This window comes from Scardinius erythrophthalmus (assembly GCF_964197995.2).
Source record: "Scardinius erythrophthalmus genome assembly, chromosome: 7".
In the NCBI taxonomy this organism is placed as follows: Eukaryota; Metazoa; Chordata; class Actinopteri; order Cypriniformes; family Leuciscidae; genus Scardinius; species Scardinius erythrophthalmus.
In genome coordinates, this window is record NC_138227.1 from 12,279,793 (window position 1) to 12,306,311 (window position 26,519).

A 26,519-nucleotide genomic window follows, 5' to 3' on the forward strand; every position below is an offset into this window, starting at 1 on the left:
TTGTTATGGTAATCGGAACGGAAGAGTGGTTTTTAGATCCGCGACTAGAGCGATCCCTCACTGTCACCCATTTGCCCGGCTGCACGGGCTCTACTTCAGCCAGAACCGACTCATGTAAAGTGTGCACTATTCTATGCGCATCCAAAACATCTAAAGCACTAGCACTCTTACTATCCTCAATTAAAGTTTGGATGCGTGTTTCTAATTCTGAAATCTTCTCTGTCAACCTAACTGTCTCCTTACATTTATCACATATAAATCCTATATTGTCGACAGAGAAGCCTATACTAAACATGTGACATGAAGTGCAAGTGACAATAACAGGACAAGACATTACTCACCGTGTTTGTTGAGTGATTCTTACTCACCTGAGCTTTTTATGAACTCAAAGGCGCGGACGCGCGAGAGAAAAATAAATAAATAAAATAGCTGAGCGCACGGGTGGCGCGTTAACAGGCTAGCGAATTACTAGCGTTTTGTGCTAGTAGTACTAATAACAAAAGCTAGCGATGTCAGGTTAATCTGAGATGTTGGGTAAAATGTAGTAGTATAAACAACTAGAAATGGTAGTAAAATGATGGTTCAAAACAAAGAAATATATGGCTAAGACGGAGCTTATCGCACCGAATCAAACAAACACACTCACAGCAGGCAGCGAGGCAGACAGGAGCAATCGATCAGACAGGAGCAATCGATCCAGTCTGATTTGGTTCTTCACCAGTACAGATCCAAGCATTGCTGAAACATTTCTAAATTTACTCTTGTAATATTAGAGATATGTCGATGAGAAGATCGAAAGAGTAATCCTTATGGAAACAGTTGATACAATAGGAAAATTAAATAAAAACACATAATTGTGAGATTGCCCAAATCTGTACACATATAATATCTGCCCTTTTCTAAAAAGAACACAAAGCCTAAGAGCACATAGCCTAAGAGCCTAAGAGCCTATAAGAGCCTGATGCGAATAAGTTACACATCAGGCAAGATTGGTCTTATGAGGAATTTGACTGGGTCATTCTAGAATAAATAAATAAATAAAGCTATTTGAGTATTATACACATAATTACCAATATAAATAAGAAAAAGAAGAAACAAGCACATCTGTGTATCTAAAAACGGACTAATTGCAGCGAGATTGAGTTGCTGAAGGGTTTTTACACCAGATGTTTAAATTACATCTGTCTTGCTGACTCACCGTGGCAGCACCCCCAACATTACATGTGATTCATTTAAATAAAATATGTAAAAAAAAAAAAAAAAAAAAAAAACTTTATTTATCTGGATTGGAGTATTAATGATCAATAGATGCACATCTCAAATAATTCATAGTTTAACTAAATTAGTTGATTTTCAGTCTTGATATGCAAGTTGTCATGATGTTGTGGTCTAGTTGAATTTGGCACTTTGATGAATATCTACTGTGTATATTTACATGCATGAGTCACCTTCACTTTTGCCTGTGCTGCAATTTTCTCCAGCAGTAGCTATATAGTGTTGATCACACTGCAGAGACGCTGCCCCCTCAACACCCTCTGTCAGCTTCTCTCAGTATAACCTACTTAAAAACACCTGCCCTGCCTACCTGCTCCAAATGTCCATGTAATGCATATTGCCAAGCACTAACATTTGCTGTTTTTGACAACATAGCTGAAAGTAGCTCAATTGGCTGTAATTAACTAAAAAATAATCAATATTTTAATACAGTAATTACAATAATTTTTATATTTGATATTTATTTTAAAGGAACTGATCATCTTCAAGTGTTTTCCACCGAAGAAAGAAAGCCTGATGGGTTTTGAACATCATGGGGGTGAGTAAATGATTTTCATTTCAACTGAATTTTCATTTCCATTCAATTTTCTATCCTTTAAATATTTATTAGGCTAATGTTTTCAGTGAAAATGCAAATATTTTTAGTGAAAGGTTAAAAAACAAAAACAGACACAAAATACTTTTTTCTTTGTTTTTATTGGAGAAAAACAATCAGTGATGCAGCTCATTGTTATGGTGAAGCGCAAGCATATGTATTTAAAGTAGGCCAGGGTTAGACCTTCAGAAAGATACTAAAACAGAGGCATGCATGATGAAAAAATGCTTGAAAAATGCAAAAACTGGTCCCCAAGCCATTCCAACCAGCCTCGCTGGACTGCTGCTATTGATTATGTCCATATACATGTTATGTTAGTATGATCTTAATGTGTAGGCAAATGCATTAAAGAAAACATCAAGGCAGTACAATCAACAATATGGTATCATGGTTACATATCTGTGCTATAATCTACTGTACCTATAGTATAATTATATAATTATAATTACAAAATTATTAAAATATAATCAGGAATTTAGAGTCATGTTGCCTGGCGATGAAGGCAATTCAACCTATGAATGGCAACCATTAATGCACCAGCCATAAAATCACTGTGCCACAGTCTGTATTTCAAAAGCTGGCTTAATGTTAATTGCTGTGCAGCAAATCAAATTATGAGCTTAATGGTTATGTTTTATCCTTTTGGAGTATCTTTGTGTCACTCACATTATATTAAAATTACATTATGAAATCTACACAATTGCAAAAATGCACAGGGTCGTAAAACATACAAACAAAACAGTATAATTCACAATCTATAAGTGCATGTGAACAAAGTAACTAAGCGTCATTTTGTATGAAATTATAATTGAATACATAGCAATAAATGTTAACAGTTCTGATTACACAATATGTAAAATATCAAAGAACCTTACTGAGTCCATAACACAATAAATAAATAACATTTTAAATAAAAATAATAAAAATAAATAGAATACATAAATAAGAATACATTCATACAAAAAATTATAGAGGTAACAGCAAATTATAGTGGTACAACAGCATGGATTTACCATGTATTTTTGGTACATTTTTGTTAGTGATATAACAAGAAGCAATATAACATGTCATGATCCATAAAATACAATATCCCTAACCATGGTTTTGTTATAGTAAACGTGTAGTAACCATGTTTTTTTGGTGGATTGATTTCCATTTGTATAACCGCAGTTTTATCACTAATACCATGGATAAACTATGGTTAGTGTAGCAGTGGTTTATGGTTTATTTGTGGTAACCATGGATAACCAGTTTATTTTTTTATTATTATTATTTTTTGTAGTAAAGCCATGATTAATTTTATAAGAGATGATGTGGAAGTGTAACATAATACACTTGCAGTAGGGGAAAAAATGCAGCGTAACCCAATCAGGATGAGCCCTCCTAGGCTCAAAATCACTGTGGCTCCAGGCTTTGGGCCTGTGCTGCATAAATGTTGTTTATTTTTTTATTTTTTTACAGCATGCGAACCGAGTAACTACAGATAGTGAAGTAAAATAAGTACTACAGTAGTTTAAACTGTTATGGTTTGAAGGCAAATACTGTACAATATATATTGTTCAAGTTTTTTTTTTATGCCAGAGCAAAGAAGAACTGTTTATTATTGAATGAATGTAATGTTCTAACCTACATCTCTATTAATTGCTTCAATTTAAATACAGACTTTTCAACATCATTTAAGATTACAACATACATATATATTTATTTTTAGATATATTTACTTTTATTGAATTAAACTATTTAAAACATACTTCTCACGTTTCCTGAACATAACACAAAATCATACTGTTATAACGTCGAGGCTATTCTTTGCAGAAATTGTTCGATTTAGCAGATGGTATGCAGGAGAACTGCCCCTTCCCTACATAATCTACTAGACAGTCCATAGTCCACTACTATGAGTTAACAATCAAAATGGATTCCCAACACATTCGATATGGAAACAGAATTTTTATAAACAGAACTAAATATCTGTTTTTGGTTTTGTTCTTTTTCTTTTGGGAAAAAGGTTCAGTGAATCATTAAAAGGTTATCATTTCCTCTGTATACCCAAATGTTTCATTTTCTTTTAAATTTGACACATTCAATCATCTTTCACTTGCACAAGCTTAAGACTCAATTTTAACCTTTTTTAAGCCTCTTTCAGATTATAAGATTAGCTGTGAAAATTGATTATCAGGTTAAAAATGAAGTGTTCATAAATTCAGTACAGAGAAAAAAAAAACATATATAGATACTAATGTAAAATAAGTTCACACATTCCAAATAACACACCACAACATACTTGTCAAACACAATAATATCAACAATCAAATTTGTTTTTTGGTTTTTATCAAAACGTATCCAACAGAATGTTTCAAATGCCACATAATTGTTGCACCTGAAATGACGATGTTTGTGTGTGAAAGCAGTGTTTTGTAAATGGCGTTTTCTATAGATAGGGTACAAAATGCCTGAAACTTGAAAAAAATATTTTAGGGTTGCAAATTTGGCATAAATGCTGTCGCTCCATAGGATATTTGTTTGATATATATATATTTTTTCGATTCATAATTTCTGCCATGCAGTAAAAGGGTCCAGTTTAGCTTAATTTTTGGGCCTCACAAGGAATGTTAAACGTTTTGTTTTTGTAATGGAAAAAATGTCTTTTAAATTTAATTTAAAATTCACTATTTTTTTTACTATTAGCAGAATGTTAAAAACTTCTATGTCCATATTTTAAAATTTAAAACTCTTCTATTTTAATTTTTAGATATAGTCAAGAAAGTGAAGTCCTCTGAGGTGGAAGAGACTAAAAAAAAACTTCTCTTCATGCTAAGTTAGTTTGATGTTAGATAACAAGCATACGGTTTCTAATAGGTCATAACAAAAACAACAAGGGATTTGTGCCTCTAAAGGTCGTGACACACCAAGACGATGTTAAAGAACTAGCGGCGACGAAAGCCGACTGTGTTGTCACCTTAAAAAGCTGGACTTGAACACGCCACAAAGGCTACAGGCGACTATCAACTAGCACATGCGTTCTCCGCCTGCATGTAAGAAAACAACTGTCTATATCAGCAGGTATCAATAGTCTATACTCGTCATTCAAAAGTGGAAACATAACCCATTAAATATCAATCATGCTGATCACTTTTTTAATTTCAGGCAGCTCAAGTTCTGAAAATATTTGTGCATTGGAATGCTCAGGTATGACGTGCTCAATCGGCCAAAATACCCCCCGACAAAGTCCAACTAGTGCAGACGGTACAGAACACACCACAAAAACTGGGCCAGATGACGTTCAACGATGGCCCGATGTTGGCCGATGGCCGACCATCTGCTTTTTGTGTCAGGGCCTTAATGCTTTTAAAAAGTCATGGGACACCAAAGTGTACTCTATTCATAGAATGTGCCAGATGCTTATGCAAAGTTATGATTTGTTTTGTGCAATTTTTGTGTATCATGTATAAGAAAATTGTCATGCAATGATTGTACATGTTTTGGAGGTGTGTTATGTGCTATAAACAAGCAAATGATAGATTTTGATGGATAGTCATGGTCCTGCCATTTTGGTAGGTTCAAGGTATCACTGCTAAATATTCTGCTGTTTTACATGCTGGATTGTAAAAACAGCACAACATTTTGCAAACTGGCACAACGAGAAGGCACACACACACGCACAAACACACACGTTATGTTTCTGCATCCACTTAAAGAGGACGTTGAGGGCAGTGATTTCTCAAGAAACTGTCAAAATGTATAAACACCATAAAGGTAACTTTGGCAGTTATAAAGGAGGACTTTGTATAATTTAAAACTCTCCCTTTTAGAAAATTCTTAGCAGAAATACTGGATGGCTAATATTTATAGTGCTAATAGTGGCAGTAAAAAGGGTGGACCAAATAAACAGTTCTGTAGGACGCTGTTATCACATTAGCCTGCCATATTGAGTGGAAGAGGCAGTATAAAACCCTTTGTGATTTCTCACCAGTGATTGGACGTCATATCATGGCACTGTGGCAGAGATCTTCCTAACATGACATGTTTGGTCGCTACACAAGAAAACTGAGGAATGTTGAATGAGACGAAGAGTAAAACAAATTTTACATATCTTCAGGCAGGAGGCATAAATTTCTGAAAGGTAAAAGAAAGACAATGAAATGTGAGAATTTATTATTAACAGTATATTTAAGAAGTTTGTTATTTTGTAGGAAAAGAAAATCCCATTAGAGTTGGGAAATCTGATTCAAGATAATTATTTTTTTTTTTTTTTATCTGATAGTCTCAATGAATTGGGTTTAAAATACTAATTCAATTATTCATTTGCCAGAACCTCTGCCGGAAAAAATTCCAACATGTTCCAAAAAGTTTGAAAATGTAATTTCTGTGACTCCTTAGGCATTACTTCCAATTACGCCGTTCAAAATACTGATTCAATGATTCACTTGCATTGTTGTATTTGTATATATATTTATAGTGTATTTCAGCAAACCAAATAACTGCACAAGACCTGCTCTTGCAATATATATGTATATATATATATATATATATATATATATATATATATATATATATATGAAGAGTTCAGAGGCAAAAGCCTCTAAGTGCCATCTGAAATTTTCTTCTAGAATGATAATTTTTTTATCAAGCTCGTATATTTAAAGGGACACTTCACCCATTTGCATTAAGCTTTGCATTGTTAGAAACCCAGTCATACTATTGAATGGTCGTGCAACACTCTCTCATTTTCCCCTGAGACGGGAGAAATCTGTTATTTACCTCTTACACTTCCTCCTACAATGACGCAAAAATCTTCATTTTGCGTCATTGTAGGAGGAAGTGTTAGAGGGGGGGATTTCTGTTAAGACTACAGACACTAGTTTCTCATCTTTCCCAGGGTGGGGCGCGCTCACGCTACAGACCTATTACAGATCAGTGGGTGGGACTTTACTCTCTGAAACTGAAAGCAATATCCTCCATCTTGTTTGAAGCTAAGCTAACAGGCGCTGTGGAGACAGATGTAAAGTTATGACAATAGCGGAGGAGAGTGCTCAATATGATATAGAAGAAGAGGATTTCGGAAGTCGGATGCTTGAATCAGGTGTTTGTGGCTACCTTTACAAGCCGCATTATAGCGAAGAGCAGCCGAGGCAGAAGACCTGCCTGCCGCGGACGAGGAGCCCGGACTGGCTCGAGTTAGGGCGGACTGGTGGCGCCGGTGATCTCACTATGCAGCAACGAACCGCTATGAACACAGAGATAGAGTCCGTCTGCGGCAAAGAATTTCAACGATGACAATTTCTCCTGGACGAAATCTCTGAATCAGACGGAACACGGACGTTTGTGTTGAGAACTAGTTTCGCACCGCATATGTTCTGACTGAACATCCAGGTACCATGCAATAATTCACCTTTTTGAAAGAAATACAAACGAGGAGTAATGCACTATATGAGTTCGCCAACTAACTAGACATTTTGTGTGAATGTGAAATGAATTTCAAGCTCTGGTAGTAGCTAGCCTTGTAGACGGAAGAGTGATTTCTCTTATAGGCAGATATGCGCTTTCTGGATTAGTGGGAGTGGCTTGCGGAGCTGTGCAATGTGGTGCATTGTGGGAGTTGTTGTCTTTCATACAAATGCGTTCTGAAGTTATTTTTTGTCTTTTCTCGGTCACGAAGGCACCAAATTCAAAAATTATTTTACATTTCGACTACATATATGACCCACTTTAAATAAAAACCAATGTTCAAATGGGTGAAATGACCCTTTAAGTTCAGTAATTTCACTTAAATGACAATTAATAGGTAATTTCATTTCCATTTAAGTGAAATTGCTGAACTTAAATATACAAGCTTGATAAAACTTATCATTCTAAAAGAAAATTTCAGATGGCACTTAGAGGCTTTTGCATCTGAACTCTTCATATATATTGCAAGAGCAGTTATTTCGTTAGCTGAAAAACACTGACAGCAACCACCACAAACAGACACAACAGAACCTAACCAGATAAAGAAAGACTACAAAGACTGATTGCAACCAGAGAATTCAGAATTCAACCTAAAAACAAGAAGGACAGACTGATGAAACAATGATGGAAAGAGAACTTGAAAGAGCCACTGTCAACCACAGTCACATGACCACCAAGACACACTAGCTAGCAATCAGTTTTACCAGAACGTGAAGGATGGAGCTCCACCATACGTTAGGCCTCCATGGCTAAGATGGCGGGTTAGGGCTGTCTGTTTCAGGATTTAAAGTAAGCAGTTTGTTTACAGAGACGAAATACTCAAATACTGGGAAAGAAAAGAAGAAGAAAAAAATCTTACTTTGTTGCTTCTTCTGTTCCTCCTTCTCCATCTACTTTGCCCTCTTCTTCCATCTTCTGCTCGTCTGAGATCAGCTCCTGGTTCTTATGTCTACGAATGCACTTCACCACTACCATGGACAGAATGAGCAAAGCAAGAATGCCTCCCACAGATGCCCCGATGGCGACAGCAATAGTCGAATCCCTTGGTGGTGGCACTGGGCAAAGAAAAATAGAGAAAAAGAAGAGATGCTAACAACAAACTTCACCAAAGCAGCATATTTCTTCAGTAAAAAAAGGATATTCTAAAAATTTGTGTAAAATAGTGTAGAAAAAGAAAAGAAAAATCTTTCTGGGCCAAGATTGAGTACTTCTACCTCCAGTGGCTAACTGGCCTATGCTAACCAGCTAAAATTTACTGGTTGCATTCTCAATGTTGCCATTAGGGGTGCTAGAGCAGACAGTAGTTATTAACATATTCTATAGTTTTTCTATAGTGTTTCTTTATATAGTGACATCGCCAGCTACTGGCCTGTGCATGCATGCATACAGCGGTTTCAATAGTTTTCCAGGATTGGTGTGAACAAGGATCGTTTTGACAATGTTGTCATCTGTACTCGAAAAACAACAACAAAGTTTTTAGTAAGTCGTGTAAATGTACCCTTAGTGGAGCAAGAGTTTAAATTTTTCTGAGCAAGTTAAGGTTGTTTCATTGTGATGAACTATGAATACAAACCTTATTAATGTGTTTTTTCTTTGAATAAATAAGTGCTGAAGGAATGACATGTTTGTCGGCCAAAACACAAAGTCAGTGAAGTCAATGAATTCAATGGGTTTTTAGTTAAATCCCTGAAATAAGGTTTGTAGTAAACACAAGTTCAATATATTTCCACGTTTTATTTTACAACATATACAATATCAGTGATACCCCTTTGTGATTTTTTTACAAAGGTTGTCGGGAACATTAAAAGTCATCATACCGAACTCTTTTACTTGCTAGTCCACTTTTACAGCTTTGTTGTGTTCACAAACTATTCTAACTCAAACTTTTAGGCAAAATGTTATTTTTTTAAATAAAGACTAAGAGTAATTAGAAACTTAGTGATGGTGATGTTGAAATAATGTGACCGTGCTGTAGTTCGTTTATATCCTATGTTTAGCTTTTTACTCCTGCCGGTTGCATTTAGGCTTTAAAATTATAGAAGCTGTGTTAATTTGTGAAAAGAATAATACACTTTTTGTTGGTTGAGGAGATTATTTTCTGCAATAATCCAAAAGCCAATAGAAACATCTGATTGGGTTTTTGTCAAGGGAACCAGGGTGATGCAAATTTCTGGGTTGACCAACAAAAATATGTTATCTCTGCAGCACTCTATTCTAATCCTGGACTTAACAACACCTGCAATAATGAAACCCCATTCATCATGGCCTGTCTTGAAGCAACCCTGGTTGAAGACCCAAATCTTTTGCCGTACAGCATCTTAGCCCAGGCTGAAGTCTTACATTCAGTCAAGACGTTGAACTGGATGGTGCCGTGACCCTGAATGCGATCTGGAGGGTTGCGCACATAGCAATTGTAGATTCCATCGTCTGTCAACTGCACATCTAAGATAGTGATGCTGAGGTCATTCTTTTCTAGGTTTCCAGTAAAAATAGCCCGCTCTCCAAATCGGCTTGGCTTCAGGGGTGTTATCCTGGTCTTATAGGTCATGAACTTGGAAAAGAAGAAATTGAAGGTAGATTGAGAAAAGTGACAAAACTTTTAACTTTTTATATTTATGTAAATATTGATATTTCAATAGCCTCTTTCACACAGCAATCCCAGTAAATTACCGTAAAATTGCCTGAATGACTTTACCGGTAAATGCACAAATATGCTGTTCACACAAGCAACAGCGTTCCGCTTTAGTTTCACTATCTGTTCAATTTATAATAGTGCAACTGCAGCACTGATTAATGGAAAAGAAGGCAGGGTCTCGAGCGCGACACGTTGAAAAAGCTGTGAGAGGTGGCGCAACGGTCAGAAATGATCATCGAGCGCATATTTAAATAGAAAAACTATTAAAAAGCTTACTGTAAACAGTGCTGAGTAATCGCATTATATCCATAAGAACTTTATGATTGGCCCAAGCAGACTTCTTACGTCAGCACGTTCTGACATTGTATGTGATCATACCGTTAATCTTCATTCCGCATTCACACAGAACACATTACTGGTAATTTACTGGTATTGTTACAACTTCCCTCACCGGTAAATTGCCGGAACCAATTAACCGGCATTTTTGAAAAGGTCCTGTTCACACATGATCTCTTACCGGTAATTTACCAGTAAAGACGGTATGTGTGAAAGGGGCTAATATTTTGATGATATTTAACATTTTAAGTCTCTTATTTTCTCTCACCATCTCCTCTGTGCTGTTGAGTGTCTCCTGATAGGTCCAGTTCATGGCAAATTGCTTGGGGTCCAGCTTGTAGCATGAGGTGAATGCACACGGGATTTTGACATCAGTTCCGTTGAGAGCGTTGATCTGTTGTTGCACCAGCACATCCATGGAAGTCACTGGACAGGCTGCAAGATATGTAAATATAGACATGTATAATTCCTGTCATTTGATTTTCCTGCCATCTGATCGGTGCACGTTTTTTTCATCTAAAGTCACTGAAATTAAATTTGAAGTCATTCGTTTAAGAATGAGTTCAAATGTTATTGCCAACCGATAAAAAAGCTGTTTTTTAAAATAATTTCATAATGGGATTATATAACTTTAAAACAGTTAAAAAGTGTATCTTATAATAAAATGGCTATTTTTGACTCTAAATTCTGAGTGGAAGAGATAAATGGGTGGTTAAATTTTGTAATACTAAAAAGAAACACAATTGAAGCAATGGGGTACATCAACTGTTTAGTTACCGTCATTCTTCAAAATATCTTCAAAATATCAGCAGAAGAACAGGTTTGGAACAACTTGAGGGTGAGTAAATTATGACAGAATTTCACTGGGTGACATTATTTGTATTGAATCGACAGCCAAAATGTCATAAATTTGTCTATCAGGAAGGTTTACTTTCTCCACCATGCTGCCAATTCTGCCAAATGGACACCATTCTGCACAAGTTCTGGACAAGTTCCCACTGCTGCAGCAGTTATGCTTTATCGGCCCGGCTCTCTGCAGTAGTAGCAGCAACTTCGTCACACCCTCCCATCCCATCCCATCCCATCCCATCCCATCCCCACCCCCCTCAAAGTGCTGCAGTTTAGTCCGTCCCCCTCCCTCTCAAAAAATCAGGTGTCCTCACGGATAGAGAGCAAGAACTACAGCAGCTGTGTTCGGGAGAACACATACACACACAAACCTCATGTGTACTTGAATCACTTTAGTAATCACAATGATTTATAGTGTGTTAAATTCAGAGTGCCTACAAAGCAACATTTGAACTATACAGATATACAAGGATTCATTATATACATAGTGTTTTTTTGCTGAAACAGTATCCTACTTGTGCTTTCAGTGTGTGCTGTAATAAACACACAGAGACACACACGCATGTTCAGCATAAATATACACACACGCAGAGTCAGCACTCGGCCGGGTGTGTTACTCAATACCGGCACTACGTCAATGTCGTCCCCACCCACCCTTTTACTCTCATGTATATTTAGTCTGTTTCTCTCTGCACTACAGCAGAGACGCTTTAGAACTCCTTCGCATTCCCCATGCACATTTAATCACTGAATTCACACATTTTAATAAATAATAGTCTAACTGTTGTAGTTAAAAAGCTACAATGTATCGGTAAACTCTCTTACATGACTGTTTGGGTTTATATGAGCATGGAAATATGGGGTCTGACTACTGCTGATGTCTCCAGCCCACTCTTGGGGAACCGATTTGATGCATGTATCAATATTCACCGGTTCAGAGTGCTGTAGGAAGAAAATACTGCAGTGTAGCTCTCTCTCGCCCTCTCTCACACAACAGTTCCTGACAAACCCCATCCCTACACCCTCCCTGCGCTGTCTCTGTCCTCTTTTTCCTGCTCTCAAGGTTATGGTTAAAGGAGAAATGTGGACAAGGTACATTGTGGAGCTATATATGCATGCACAAACAAACAAATAATAATACTTATAATTATATAATAACATTGTAATTGATATATATATATATATATATATATATATATATATAGACGAGTCATTTACATTTATCACACCCTCAAAATCTGAGTCAAAATCTGCTAAGGAGAAATAATGGAACATTGTTTGAAAAAGTGATTTTTCACTATTATTTACAACAGGATTTGCATTTTCAAGGGTTTAAATAAAATATTTTTGTTATAAGAGAAAATACAAACAACTTTGGGCATAAAAAACACTCCTTTCCTGGTAAAAAAAAAAAAAACTTTATTTTCCAAAGTCAATGAATTCGTGACAGCTAAATGTAACGTTTATGACAGTCTCTGAGTAACATATAATTTATTTAAGCCACGAAATAAATTTTATTCCATAAAATAAGTATAATGAACTACGCAAAAAGCATTTTGAACGTCTAAAGCACGTTTTATACCGGTAATAACCCAAAAATCAAACGTAGAACAGCTCTTATGCACGTTATCACATCCGTCAAAAAATGGCTCTCGATTAGAATATTAGAAGTAAAAACATCAACATAACATAAATCACTTCAATGAATACTTTACGGCTAAGACACAAATAAACATTACCTTACAAATCCACATCATTTGAATATCACAACATCGATGTCTGTCAAAATACTGTATAACGTGCACAATACACGAGAAGGAGAGTTCCAGCGAGTACATGCATTCCCTGGAAAACCCACACTACCGGATGTTTTTACTACGCTATTGCTTTCCGAGAGCAGGGAGAAAATGGCGGGCTGAGCAGCTTTAACATGCTGTCTGTCAGAGACAATAACGCACATAATACATAATGCACGTGAGAATAAATTTGTTCTACACACTGCAAAATTAAACGCCAGTCCAATAGAAAAACTTCGGCGGGTTAGTTAACATCGTTCAACGTGTTGGTTTTGATGGACATTGTTATAATACACAAACCCATATTTTCAATTTATTTTATTTTTTTTCATAAATTTGGCATTAGATGAACTGTTAAATGATTGATCTTGAAATGAGTCCCTGCAGTCGTTCAATTATGCCCTCATATGCTGATGTAATATATACTTTATTAACTTTACAGGTGACTTTTATTAAATGTAGTTTGAGCCCAATCTTCTCAGTTGTTTAAAAGATTAAGGCAGTTATCAAAGTTAAAGTTATGAGTTAAAATGTTGTTTCATTTTCCAATAAAAGATTATAAATAATAATAATAATTTGTTACATTTCTATATACTGTAGTCTAACAGCACTGGGACATTTCACTGTTCGTATCACTCTGTACTCACTGCAAAACCTCTCTTTTATTTCAGTATTGGGTTGTTAAAAGCAATGTTATGGCAACAAATCTGTTTAGATGGTTTAAATGCACCCAATTTTAGTTTCTTAATGACTGAAATATTGTGGGCAAAACTTTGAACATGGTATGTTTGCACAGTAAATGAGAAGAGCGAGACATCTGTATTTCTGGGAGAAGCAGATCTTCACAAGCTTGTTAACAGCAATTGTTTTCTCATAATCTACCATATGTCATATTCGGCTCACATACAACTGTAACTGCAGTTGGATTGTATCCATTGATCCCACTAGGGACAGTTCACCCTAAAATAAATATTCTGGCATCATTTACTCACCCTCATGTCTTTAGAAAACGGTATAATTCACTTTTTTTCATAGAAGACGAATAGAGGTATTTATAGCAGAATGTCCAAGCAATTATTTTCCATACAATGAAAGTGAATGGTGACCATAACTCTCAAGCGAAATCGTCAGTGAATAACGTCATAAATGCTGACAGAATTTTTATTTTTGAGTGAACTGTCCCTTTAAATTAAGACTACCTAAGCTGTAGTAAAATAAAACAACATATGCATGCACTGTATGCAATCTAAAATAACGTAATGAGTAAAACATGAGTAGTGTAGACTTTTTATATTTTCTATAGTTTATCTTTCAAGTTTGTATACATTACCATTTAAAAAATTGGGATTGTTAATTTTTTTATGCCTTTGAAATAAGTATCTTACGCTCACGAGGATTTTTATTTGATCAAAATACAGTAACAAGTATTATTACAATTGAAATCAACTGTTATTTTTTATTCCTGTGATGCAAAGATGAATTTTCAGCATCATCACTTCAGTCTTCAGTGTCACATGATCCTTCAGAAATCATTCTAAAATGCTGATTTGCTGCTCAAGAAACATTTATTATTATTAACAATGTTGAAAACAGCTGTGCTGCTTAATATTTTTGTGGAAACCGATTTTTCTTGTAACATTGTCTTAAAGGGATAGTTCACTTTGAAATTAAATTTTGGTATGTTTTAGCTTACCTCATGGGCATCCAAGATGTAGGTGTCTTTTTTTCCGCAGTAGTTTCAATTTTGATATTTTTAGGTCAAACCGTTTTTGTCTGTCAGTCATATAATGCAGGTCTATGGTTACTGTCTCAAAGAGCATGCACAGAGTCCAAATTAAAACAAATCCCCATCGTCCAAATTAAACAATTCCCCATCGTAAGTACACATTGATGGCCTAAGAAACGAAACGAGCGGTTTGTGTGAGAAAACGAACAGTATTTATATCGTTGTTACCTCTTGAACACAGCCGCGTCCAAGTGATCTGAGGGCGCGGGCGGGTATAGATATATACACTAGATGTCGCCTTGGCTACTGCAGTTCATTGGAACGAAACCGTAGCCAAGGCGACATCTAGTGTATATATCTATACCCGCCCGCGCCCTCAGATCACTTGGACGCGGCTGTGTTCAAGAGGTAACAACGATATAAATACCGTTCGATTTCTCACACAAACCGCTCGTTTCGTGTCTTAGGCCATCAATGTGTACTTACGATGCGGAATTGTTTAATTTGGACGACGGGGAATTGTTTTAATTTGGACTCTGTGCATGCTCTTTGAGACAGTAACCATAGACCTGCATTAAATGACTGACAGACAAGAACGGTTTGACCTAAAAATATCAAAATTGAAACTACTGCGGAAAAAAAGACACCTACATCTTGGATGCCCTTGAGGTAAGCTAAAACATACCAAAATGTAATTTTGAAAGTGAACTATCCCTTTAACTGTAATTGTTTTATGCAATTTATAGCCTAATCCTTGCTGAATAAAAATATTCTTATCTTTCAAAAAACAACTTTTGAACGGTAGTCTACTGAAGAAGAGATTCTACAGTGAAATTGAGTTCAATAGCTTTTGGGGCTAGTGGAATAATTCAGTATTTTATTCAGAAAGCCGACTGAAATGTATTATTAACTTCAATCTCCTGTAGAATAGGATGCCGCACCAATACCGCATCTGTATACCTGAATGTGGTATTGATGTGCAAATAATTTTGCCAGTGGAATTGACTGTGCTTTAGACTACATGATGAACGCTGAGAATATCCATGCATTAATATTAGTTTTAAAAATGCATGTCCTAAAATATATCTGGACACTTAAGCCACATGTATGAATGCTATTGCAATAATAATAATAATAATAATAATAATAATAATAATAATAATAATAATAATAATAATAATAATAATAATAATAATAATAATAAATCAAACCAATTGACATACATTTTTAATCAATAAATTAATTCATCTACATGAAATATGAGCATGTAAAGAAGACATTAATTCTGCCTATTCTAGTGCCAATTGACTTTTAATGGAGATTAGTAGATTATAAATGTCTAATAGTTGATGCACTTAAGTTTGTATGGAGATATATTTTAACCTCATTAAATCTTTTAGGATGGGAAGTAGGAGGATCTTTGGAGATGGTTTAGTGAAACTGGGTTTTATTATAATTCTATCTCATGTTCATGTACTGTCACTGAAATGCTGTGGTTTACGCCCTCTGGTGGCTTTCTAGAAAAACTGCACTGTATTCACTTGAACTTGAATGCAACTTAACAAGTTATACACTGAAAAAAAATGTTTGCCGTGGTTATCTTTAATCAAAATCTGAAAAGTTACTTCCGGTCTGGAATGGCGTTCCTTATCTGATGACGTCAGTTTGACGGCTTGGGTTGAAAACGCTGAACCGTAGTTTGCTATGAGCGGAGATGGAGAGGAGGAGCGCTAAAGTAAAACCCTGCCCTCTGTTCAACATTCCGTTTCACTTGGAAATACATCACAACACTGGAGAAAAGTTGTTTGCAACTTCCGGTTCACGGGGACTTTAAAAATACTATTTTGGTGTTTGCAGCTCTTTTTCCTTCCTATGTTAAGCCTACAGTACATGAACCATTACTTCAATAATAAAACTTTAATTAATAAAACAAACCGTGGACTATACCACATGGATTAAGCACAAGAAAGTAGGGCATAGGCCTACTGTATGCCTTCTGTTTAAATAAATAATCCTCATGTAACCTTCAAAAGCAGCAGTCCCATGAGACAACATCTGTAGCAGTAAACCTATTTAAGAATATTTATTTATTTTCACTTGGCTTGCTAGCTTGTGTGTTTGTTCAGACATTCAGAGTCTCTTTTAAACATCTTTATTTCTCTTTATTTTATTAATGAATTGGTTTGCTCTGAAGCACTATGTTGTTTACTTTGTTGTTCAGTATTAGTTCTCTCCATTAAACGGATAGCTCACCCAAAAAATGAAAAGGTTGTCATCATTTACGTTTCAAACTTGTATTAATTTCTTTCTTCTGTTCAACACAAAAGAAGATATTTCAAGAAATGTTGGTAACCAGACAATTGACGGCACCCATATTAGGACAAATATACTATGGACGTCAATTGGTCAACCATGTCTGGTTACCAACATTCTTTGAAATATCTTCTTTTTTGTTCAAAAGAAGAAAGAAACTAGTTCATGTTTGGAACAACTTGCGGGTGAGAAGGCCTAATGACAACATTTTTGGATGAACTATCCCTTTAAGCACCCTTTCCTCACCCAGCAGTAGGCTATTGTCTCCATGTTTTCCTATTTAACTGTCATTATTGTTATTATTATTATTTTTTAAAAGTGCTGTTCCTCGTCTTCAAATATTATATACTGCGGACATGTGTATTAATCTGGTTAAATGACAACATCATATGTGACACCCACTTTTCCTTCCGCTCTCAATTTTATCTTACAATATTGGCAGTTATTTATTTATTTATTTTTATTTTTTGCGTCGTCAACAAAATGGTATTATATGATGCAAAATATTATCATTTGAGTTCAGTTGATTATATAAATTGGCAACCAATTTGGCCACTTATGACCTGCATAGCAATTCATAACCTGATCTAAATGCGCTCAAAATGGCATCACGATAAAACGCAGATATAATGCTGATTAATGACAATTAATCTGCAATAATAATCACCATCAAACGCTATAATGTACTGTAATAACATATGCCCTACACCTAATTGTATCTGCATTATTTCTTATTCGCGTCATATTGATAACAGGCTGTAGGCAGGGAAACATAAATGAAATTACATCTGTTTGGCTGGTAGGCTACATTGAAATCGTTAAAATGTCAAATGATCATTTTAATGATGGGCGTATGTATTTATTTTTTTCCATAGCAGAAGCTTTTTTTACTTACCCAAAAACATCACCATTGCAACACAGGATAATTTCAAAGCGGACGCCCACTGCGTTCCCCCAGAGTGCAATAAAATGGTCATTTTGGTCGCTGACAATAAACGAATCGGAATATAAGTATTACAAATGCGTGTGCGATCTATTTCTCCGTTTCAGTCATATAAAAAACACGGATATGTTTTTTATTTTGTGCTATGATATGGCTGGCAGTGTCTGTTGCAAGCGCACTGGTTGATATTATGGTTGTGGTTTGTCATTTGTCTTTATTGAGACAAACGAACCCCGTTGCAACATTATAATATTAAAATACTATAATAGCAACACATAAAACGGTATATAAATAATTTCACAAGATGAAAAAAACAAAACAAAAAAAAAACAGGACGTATCTATATCTATTCAGTGCAATCAGAAATCAGTTGAAGAAAATCTACGCGGCCGTTGACGCAAAACCAAAAAATAACGCACTAGCTTGCAGAAGGACCACCTCTCCTCACTAATGGAGATTAAAGTGTAGGGGAGAGTGGGGTAAGATGAGCCAGTGAGTAAATTGACCCACCCCCTTTATCTTGGCAACCGTACACTTTTATTGTCATGTGACCATATATTTTAGAACCACCCATCATTTTTGCCAGACTGTGAAAAAAAGAGAAACACATGGGAGGAGTGGAAGGCACCCATTTACTTTGAAAACTGTTTTTGGCTTGTCAAAGTACAATTTTAGCATACCAGATGTAATGGCTGTTACATCAAATGAAATTTGCCCCAGGTCTAAAAATATGTAGGCTATGATACATATTGGTGATTTAGCAATGTATAAAACCATGCAAATCATTTAGCTAAATAATCTGAATTGGTAATCTAGCTAGCTAGTTAGTTTAGTTAGTTTAGGAAGTTCTAGCAATGTGGCAAAGTGAGCCAAATGCATTGGGGTAAATTGAGCCAGCATTTTAACTTACCCCACCATAAGGCACTTAAGTTAAATCTCTGAAGTATAAACTGGTATAATTTGATGAATGACTTTTATTCATTCATTCTATTTCAGTTTTTATTTAATATTACTTAACAAACTTTCTATTCTATTGGGAAGGTTACAACTTTGGTGTTCAACATATTGTTTCAGAAATGCAATCAACTAAAAATATTGAAATTACAAATTCAGTTAGTTTTCTGTGGTTTAAGTTGGCTTTAAGAAAATAAATCTGACTATTTGCAAGGAAATTTGATTATTAAATTAGTTTTATAAGAGGTAAATTATCTTTAAAATTTCACATGGGTTTGATTCAGATTCAGTTAGATGGTCAGTTTATACCCAGATGGTGCAACTTGCCCACTGACTCGGATCAACTTACCCCTAACCTGGGGTAAATTGAGCCACAGGAACACTTTTTAAAAAAAATAAGAAGCCATATTTTTAGAACCCTTTGTCATTCTTTAAAAAATTATTGGAAACATCCTGAAATTACTTCAGATACTTTCATTGTACTCCCTTATTTTCTCTTATCTTGAGGACCAAAAAAAAAAAAAGGCTCATCTTACCCCACTCACCTTCTGAAGATGAGCAGGGGGTAGTGAAAATGGTGCTGAACAATTATGATGATGCTGCTGCTTATTAAGGATATAGACTTTATGCATAAACATCTACTTGCAATCCGGAGATGGTGTGTTTTATTACTCAACAGGTTAGTAAGTTATTTTACTGAACAGATAAATTGTCACATGTAGCTCTCTAACAGATTTCATTGTAAAGCATTATCTACTGTGAAGGCTCATTTCATTATGGTTGTTGTAGGTCTGTGCTGGAATTTATTTTCAAAGAAGTGTGTATTAATGTGTAGGCCTATATAGCTACAGTAACGTCTTCAGCTAGTCACCTTGAGATTCTTTCCATCTAAACTGGTTACATCTCTTAAGCCTAGTAGTGAATGTTTTATGTACAGTAGGATAAACATATTCATCCACACAGTCACGAAACACAACAAAAACAGTGTTCATCCAAAAAAAAAAATTTTTTAAACACAACATAGTGTACATTTAACCAAAACAGAATGATGGGGACCAATGCCTCAGACACATTTTACTATGTGACAATACAAACTGCTTTTACGCTCATCCATTCAAATAATTAATAATTCTGTTTGTGCCTCATCTTTTATGAGTTTTGCACCAAGCGGTATGATCTGATTTTATATCTTAGTGGGTATATCAGGATCCTCATCCTTTGGCTGCCAGTCAGAGGGAAGACGTCTGCTGCATTCAGCTGTGACCGGAGCGTCTGGTGTGAATGGGAAACCGTGCTGCTTCCAGCAATTGAGAATACACACAAACAAAAAAACATTTTACATCATGTGAACACATTCTCGCTCTACTAAATATTTGTTATATCCAGTTTACATATGAAGGGATGTATGCATTTACATATACACATTATTTTACTTACAGTAATGAAGGTGCAAGCCATTATGAAATGAATTAATATGTGTAGAATTACTGTCCACATAACATTTGATGAAGTGTATTAAATCTGCTATTATTATTTTGAATAATATGAAATTTGATATACACTCATTCTATTAAAATATTTTATTTGACTGTGCATTAATATTTTAATAAATATTTTAAAGAGGGATTTTATGTAATTTCCACCAATTTTTTCATTTTTTTTGACAATTCCATTGTCTTTGGTTAAAGTGAACTGGAGAATGTACTGACAAGCATTCATGGTAAACTTTTATGGTTAAAGTTGCAATTTAAAATATACAAATTTAAAATGTAATGTAAAATAACACAAAATTCTAATCAAGTACTTAACAAGTGCTTTAGTATATTAGCACATCAAAATAAGCATACTTTAAAGCACTGCTTTAAAGATATTAAAACATTGATTTAAAGAGCTTTAATGAGAACTTTTAAAAAGTGCACTTTAATATCAAATTAAGTTTTACTGAAAGGGTTAGTTTGTTCAAAAATAAAAATTATGTTATCATTTACTCACCCTCATGTTGTTCCAAACCCATTAGACTTTCATTCATCTTTGAAACACAAATGAAGATCTTTTTAATGAAATCTGAGAGGTTTTTGTCCCTCCATAGACAGCAACGCAACTGACACTTTGATGCTTCAAAAAGTTTGTGTGTGTCTTCAGAAAATTTGGACTAAACCGCTCAATTCATATATGGATTAGTTTTACGATCGCTTTTTGAAGCATCAAAGTGGTAGTTGCGTAGCTGTCAATGGAGGGATAGAAAGCTCTAAGATTTCATTAAAAATATCTTAATTTGTGTTTTAAATATGAACGAAAGTCTTACGGGTTTGGAACAGCATGAGGGTGAGTAAATGATAACATCATTTTCATTTTTGAACAAACTAACCCTTTCAGTAAAACTTAATTTGACATTAAAGTGCACTTTTTAAAAGTGTACTTAAGTGTGTTAAACATATTCATGAAGGTGTACTCTCTTTAAGTAAACTTAAGTGACTTTTTATTGTATTAATACTAAAAAAAGTATAGTTTATATATATATATATATATATATACTTTTAAGATTTAAAGAACACTACAAAGTGCATACTCAGTACAGTTACTAACACTTCTTTTTACTTAACAGTAGTGCTGGGCGGTTTACCGGTTCATACCGAATACCGGTGTTTATTTTTGTTACGATATGAATTTTTAATATACCGCAAAACCGGTGTATGTCGCTTTAATCGGAACGCGGCGCTGCGCGACACAGTCTCACCCCTCATTTACAACACACGTCTGCGGCGCATTACAGCTGCGACAAGGTTTTATTCCGTCCTCCACGTGGTGCGTCAAAATAGACCAGGCGCCTATATTTAGCGAAGCGGCGCGGACAGCCGCTTCTGGGAAGCTTCGATCTGAAACACAAGCATTGACTAGAATGGGCACGAGACGTGTGGGGGTGAGAGTCTTTTTTTCTTGCGGCGCGCGTGTTTTTATACTGTATTAACGTATCTGAAGTGAACTGACGGTCTTTAGAAAAGTTTCTTTGTTATTACGATTGAATCTTTCTTTATCTTTCCTGATAAAGCAGTGTTTATGAGCGTTGCTGCTTTGTGTACAGCCGTTACCGGGGAAACCACTGTTTCTGCCGCTCCTAAAGCGCGTCCTGCTGGCACCTCTTTGTAAACAGCCTTGCAAACCTGTATTATTAATATTAGTGTGGATTTTTTCTATAATATTCACTCATGACAATAAAATAGGGCATTATAAGTAAATCTACTGCACTATTTCCTCTCTCACTCAGTAGAAAATGTGGTAAACACCCATCATGCTTGAGAAAAAAAAACCACACAAAAAAAAAACCGGTAAAAACCGTGAAACCGGTATAATTTAGAAAAAAACCGTGATGTTGATTTTTGGTCAAACCGCCCAGCACTACTTAACAGTCATAATTTAATTTCTCATGTTTGACAAGACGTAGCAAACCACATCACATCAAGTAAAATAAGCAGAAAAAAGTTATTTGTAGTGTTTACTGTAAAGTAATATTTTAATAATGTATGAACAGTATGACATACTGTAACTCATATATTCACATATGATTTCCTTAATTTAACATCTTGCTTTAATTTCTTGCTTACCATGGTAACATAGATGTTGTCTGGACTGGGAGGACTGCTCACATCTGTCAGAACAGGCATAGAGCTGAATCCCACCTGAGACACAAAACAAGCTTAAACAAAGACTTTAGATATACAAAGACGGTGCACTCATACTATTTATGAATGGGAGAAAGTGCTGCACGCAGTATGGTGGAATAAATCCTGATTTAAAAAAAAAAAGACCCAATCGCTGATTGATAAAGCCATTGCATCACTGCAGCAGCCGCTAGAAGTTCCGGATGCTATAAAAACTGTCATGCTGCATCCAAAATCACATACTTCTCTTGAGTAGGTACTTATTTTGAAAAAGTAATTATTTAAAATACAGGGTGGGCCATTTATATGGATACATCGTAATAACATGGGAATGGTTGGTGATATTAAAGTCGTGTTTGTGGCACATTAGTATATGTGAGGGGGCAAACTCCTCAAGATGGGTGGTGACCATGACATATACTAATGTGCCACAAACAGGACTTTAATATCACCAACCATTCCCATGTTATTACGGTGTATCCATATAAATGGCCCACCCTGTATAAAAAATAGCTAAAAACAGTATGTTGTATAGTATGAATGTGTCCAGTATGAATGTAATCCGGAAGTACCATGTTGTCATTATCATGTGACCTACCAGCGTCAGTTGCGTTGCTTCACTGCCATTCATAAATTCTCTCCCGCGGCCTCATGGGATACTAAAGTGTCCATCGCATGCACACTTCAGAATCTCACCGAAAGTAGGTCAGCTGGGTTTTTGGCTACTCTATTATGTGTACTGTGAATTCAGATTACTTCTTTTGTAACATACTGCTTTTCACCAAACTATATAGTAGGGAAGTATGTGATTTTTGATGTTTGAAATTTTATGTTTCCCGATTCAAAGAAATATGAGCTGCACTTGTATGACTGAGAGACATTTCAAAGATGGCCGCCAAGTGAGATGGCTTGCCTTAAAGGGATAGTTCACCCTTAATGAAAATGAAGTCATAATTTACTCACCCTGGTGTTGTCCTAATACCGTTTACCCTTCTTTCTTTTATGGACGACAAAAGGAGAATTTTAAAAAGCTTGATGCGTCATTTTTGAAAAGCTTAATGCTGATCGCTATTCACTGCCATTACAGAACAACACCAGGGTGAGTAAATTATAACATTTTAATTTTAGGGTGAACTATCCCTTTAAATGGACATTGGCTTAAAATCATCTTCAAACCCCATTCAGTAAAGATTCAAACCTCAACCTTGTTGATTTAAACAGAATAAACAAAGTGTGGAATATATGAAAATTTGATACATTAATTTGCTTTACTGAGTGCAGAAAGCAAAGAGAGGAAATGAGAGCAGAAATACAGAAGTTACAAAGATAGTGTTACCTTGTTTGTGATTCCCATGTCTTCAGTGGCAGCTCTGGTTTTAACCTCTTCCATATTTTGCCTATAGAATGTAAAGCACAACATGAAGACAAGCTGAAAAAATGCCTTAAGCTGTTATATCTCTCTGTGGACTGACAATGGCTTACTTTGAGTCGTCACCTTTCTGGATTGATCTGCAAGCCCTCCCCAAAAACCCACTACCAATTAGTAACACAAACCCAGCCACTGACACCAGGGCCAGCCACCAGGGAGGATGAGCCTGTGGATGAATCACACCTGGACTGTTTCTCCTGGTCAGTGCTGAAGAAAAAAAAAGGTTAGAAGAATTGAGTTGGGAGCTCTTAAGCCTTGTTTATACTTTAGCCTGGCTCCGCAGCGCAAGTCTCTGCAGACTCTATTCTGTTCTACTTTTCTGTGAAACGACAGGGGGTGACCAAAGTAATTGTCCTCTTAACCATGAGCACGCAAAAGTTTCTCATGCGCATACGAAAGTCTGTATATATATATATATATATATATATATATATATATATATATATATATATATATATATATATATATATATATATATATATATATATATATATATATATATATATTTGCAAAGGTCCCTTCAGGGGCTCCGTATCTTTTGGACACAATTATGAAGTTGTAAACAATTTTTTTTTTTTTGAAAAGTAAAGGTCTTTATTTGATCAAAAGTACAATAAAACTAATATTGTGAAATATTATTACAATTTAAAATATATATTTCTATTTAAATATATTTTAAATATGATTTATTCCTGTGATGGCAAAGCTATATTTTCAACAGCCATTATTCCAAAAAGCTTTTCTTATTATTATTACTAATTATGGTAAAACTTTACAATAAGGTCTCATTTGTTAACATTTGTTATCAACTAACGTGAACTAACAATGATCAATATATTTGTTACAGGATTTATTCATCTTTGTTAGTGTTAATTAATACAAATAAAGCTGTTCATTGTTTGTTCATGTTAGTTCACAGTGCATTAACTAATGTTAACAAATACAGTATTTGATTTCCATAATGTATTGGTACATGTTGAAAATAACATTAACTAAGATCAATAAATGCTGTAGAAGTATTGTTCATTCTTATTTCATGTTAATGAAACCTATTAATGTTAAAATCATTGCTGTTCAATGCTTTTGTGGAAATTGTGTTAAATTTAATTCAGGATTCTTTGATGATTAGAAAGTTCAAAAGTACATTTCTGAACTGACACTTTTGATAAATTTAATGTCCTTGCTGAATAAAAGTTTTTTTTTTTTTTTTTTATCGTACTTACTCCAAACTTTTTAACAGTATGTGTTCATGTACACAGCATATTCAGGAAAATAAGAAAGTCTATACTCGCATTGTTACATGGACATAACTGATCCACAATGAGTACACCAAATAAACAAAAAATACATTTAGCAAACAAAGAAAGGTCTGTTACCTGATTGGACAATAAGATGTGTATGATTCTTGAAGATCCTGCCACTGAGACGCAATCTACACAGGTAAGTTCCATTGTTCTCATGGGTCACGGATGGGAGGTATACATCAAAACTCCCCATTTTGACATCTCCGTGAAAATATACACCAGGAAGTGTTGATACGGTTTGATTGCTGATGTAGTACAGGATTATTTTGTCAGGATTAGAGACAGTCTGTGTTTAAAAAATAGAATAAGTACTAAAGCATGAGTTTACATTTACATTTATTCATTTAGCAGACGCTTTTATCCAAAGCGACTTACAAATGAGAACAGTAGAAGCAGTTAAACTAACAAGTTTAGGTTTTAAAGTTACAAATTAAAAGTATCCATTGCATAAGTGTGTAAAGTATATTTGTGATGGTTTGTATACCTAAAAATAAGCCTACCTGGAATTCCCACTCCGCACTGAGAGAAATTAAATCCAGATGTCCAGGACATTGAAAGAAATTACATGACAAATACACATCTGTACCATCATTAACCTTCTGGTCTGAACTTGTCATCACACAACCACGGGCTCCATATACTAAAAGAATGAGTATTATATTTAAAAAGTAAGCTTCATATGCTTAAATAGATAATGAATTTCTGCTTACCTGTGAAGATGTGTAGGGCAAAATACCACATCACTGAGCATACAAAGACACTCCAAAGTTCTTTTTTTCTTACACAATATTTAACAGGACACATATTTATATATACACGTATATATTGTAAAAGTAAGGCAGAAATTACAAGATCCAGAAGAATCTTATGGACTCTGGAACTCTCACAACTCAAAAGTTCTTTGCTTACATTATGTGCTGTGAAAAACTTTCTGTGGTGGTTATCAGTGTCTGAAATGTTCATTTACCACATCCTCTGTGGCCTAAACACATGATCTAACTGAGGCAGATGTGTCTCCCTTGTACCATTTTTACATGTATATATCAGGAACAAAAAATAACATAGTTCTTGTGCCGAAAGATTAGTGCTTATCATCGCTGCAAGACAATGCTGGGTTTCCTTTGATCAGTTCATACATACAGTGTAGTTCCAGTCCATCTAATCCTTAAAATAGTGACAAGTACATTATTATAATGTATAATTCTGTGTTCCACAGAAGAAAGAAAGTCATACAGGTTTTGAAAAGGTATGATGGAT

The 26,519-nt window shown here is 35.1% G+C and overlaps 2 protein-coding genes across 10 annotated transcripts; both read right to left on the bottom strand.

Annotated features, from left to right (window-relative positions):
- Positions 1–3,869: 3,869 nt before the first annotated feature.
- On the bottom strand, positions 3,870–18,087 carry scn2b (sodium channel, voltage-gated, type II, beta). 2 transcript variants are annotated; one of them, XR_014030517.1, is made up of 6 exons: positions 17,869–18,082; positions 10,558–10,724; positions 9,659–9,869; positions 8,178–8,373; positions 8,023–8,090; positions 5,308–5,986 (listed from the first exon to the last, which is right to left on the bottom strand). XR_014030517.1 is itself a non-coding variant. In XM_081371050.1 (5 exons), the coding sequence occupies exons 1-5, from the start codon at positions 17,948–17,950 to the stop codon at positions 5,956–5,958; spliced, it is 687 nt and encodes a 228-aa protein (XP_081227176.1). In that variant the 5' UTR covers positions 17,951–18,087; the 3' UTR covers positions 3,870–5,955. The 2 variants fall into 2 exon arrangements, 1 of the variants encoding a protein (XP_081227176.1); XM_081371050.1 differs by lacking the exon at positions 8,023–8,090 and having other exon boundaries at positions 3,870–5,986; positions 17,869–18,087.
- Positions 18,088–18,528: 441 nt separating this feature from the next.
- LOC308693904 (uncharacterized protein) lies at positions 18,529–26,263 on the bottom strand. Of its 8 annotated transcripts, none has more exons than XM_081371044.1 (7): positions 26,172–26,263; positions 25,763–25,902; positions 25,335–25,548; positions 24,012–24,165; positions 23,866–23,926; positions 22,473–22,547; positions 18,529–20,164 (listed from the first exon to the last, which is right to left on the bottom strand). In XM_081371044.1, the coding sequence occupies exons 2-7, from the start codon at positions 25,877–25,879 to the stop codon at positions 20,054–20,056; spliced, it is 732 nt and encodes a 243-aa protein (XP_081227170.1). In that variant the 5' UTR covers positions 25,880–25,902; positions 26,172–26,263; the 3' UTR covers positions 18,529–20,053. The 8 variants fall into 8 exon arrangements, with proteins under 8 accessions (XP_081227170.1, XP_081227172.1, XP_081227174.1 ...); XM_081371046.1 differs by having other exon boundaries at positions 25,763–25,781; positions 25,973–26,241; XM_081371048.1 differs by having other exon boundaries at positions 25,335–25,507; positions 25,973–26,200.
- Between the last annotated feature and the right edge of the window lie 256 nt (positions 26,264–26,519).

Coding starts and splice junctions, on each gene's coding strand:
- scn2b (XM_081371050.1), bottom strand. CDS start 17,950: ATGACCATTTTATTGCACTCTGGGGGAACGCAGTGGGCGTCCGCTTTG. Junction 9,870..10,557: donor TCAACAGCACAGAGGAGATG/GTGAGAGAAAAT, acceptor TTCTTTTCCAAG/TTCATGACCTATAAGACCAG. Junction 5,987..8,177: donor GGAACAGAAGAAGCAACAAA/GTAAGATTTTTT, acceptor TTTACCTTTCAG/AAATTTATGCCTCCTGCCTG.
- LOC308693904 (XM_081371042.1), bottom strand. CDS start 26,066: ATGTGTCCTGTTAAATATTGTGTAAGAAAAAAAGAACTTTGGAGTGTC. Junction 25,903..25,972: donor TGCCCTACACATCTTCACAG/GTAAGCAGAAAT, acceptor TCATTCTTTTAG/TATATGGAGCCCGTGGTTGT. Junction 22,548..23,865: donor ACATGGGAATCACAAACAAG/GTAACACTATCT, acceptor TTTGTGTCTCAG/GTGGGATTCAGCTCTATGCC.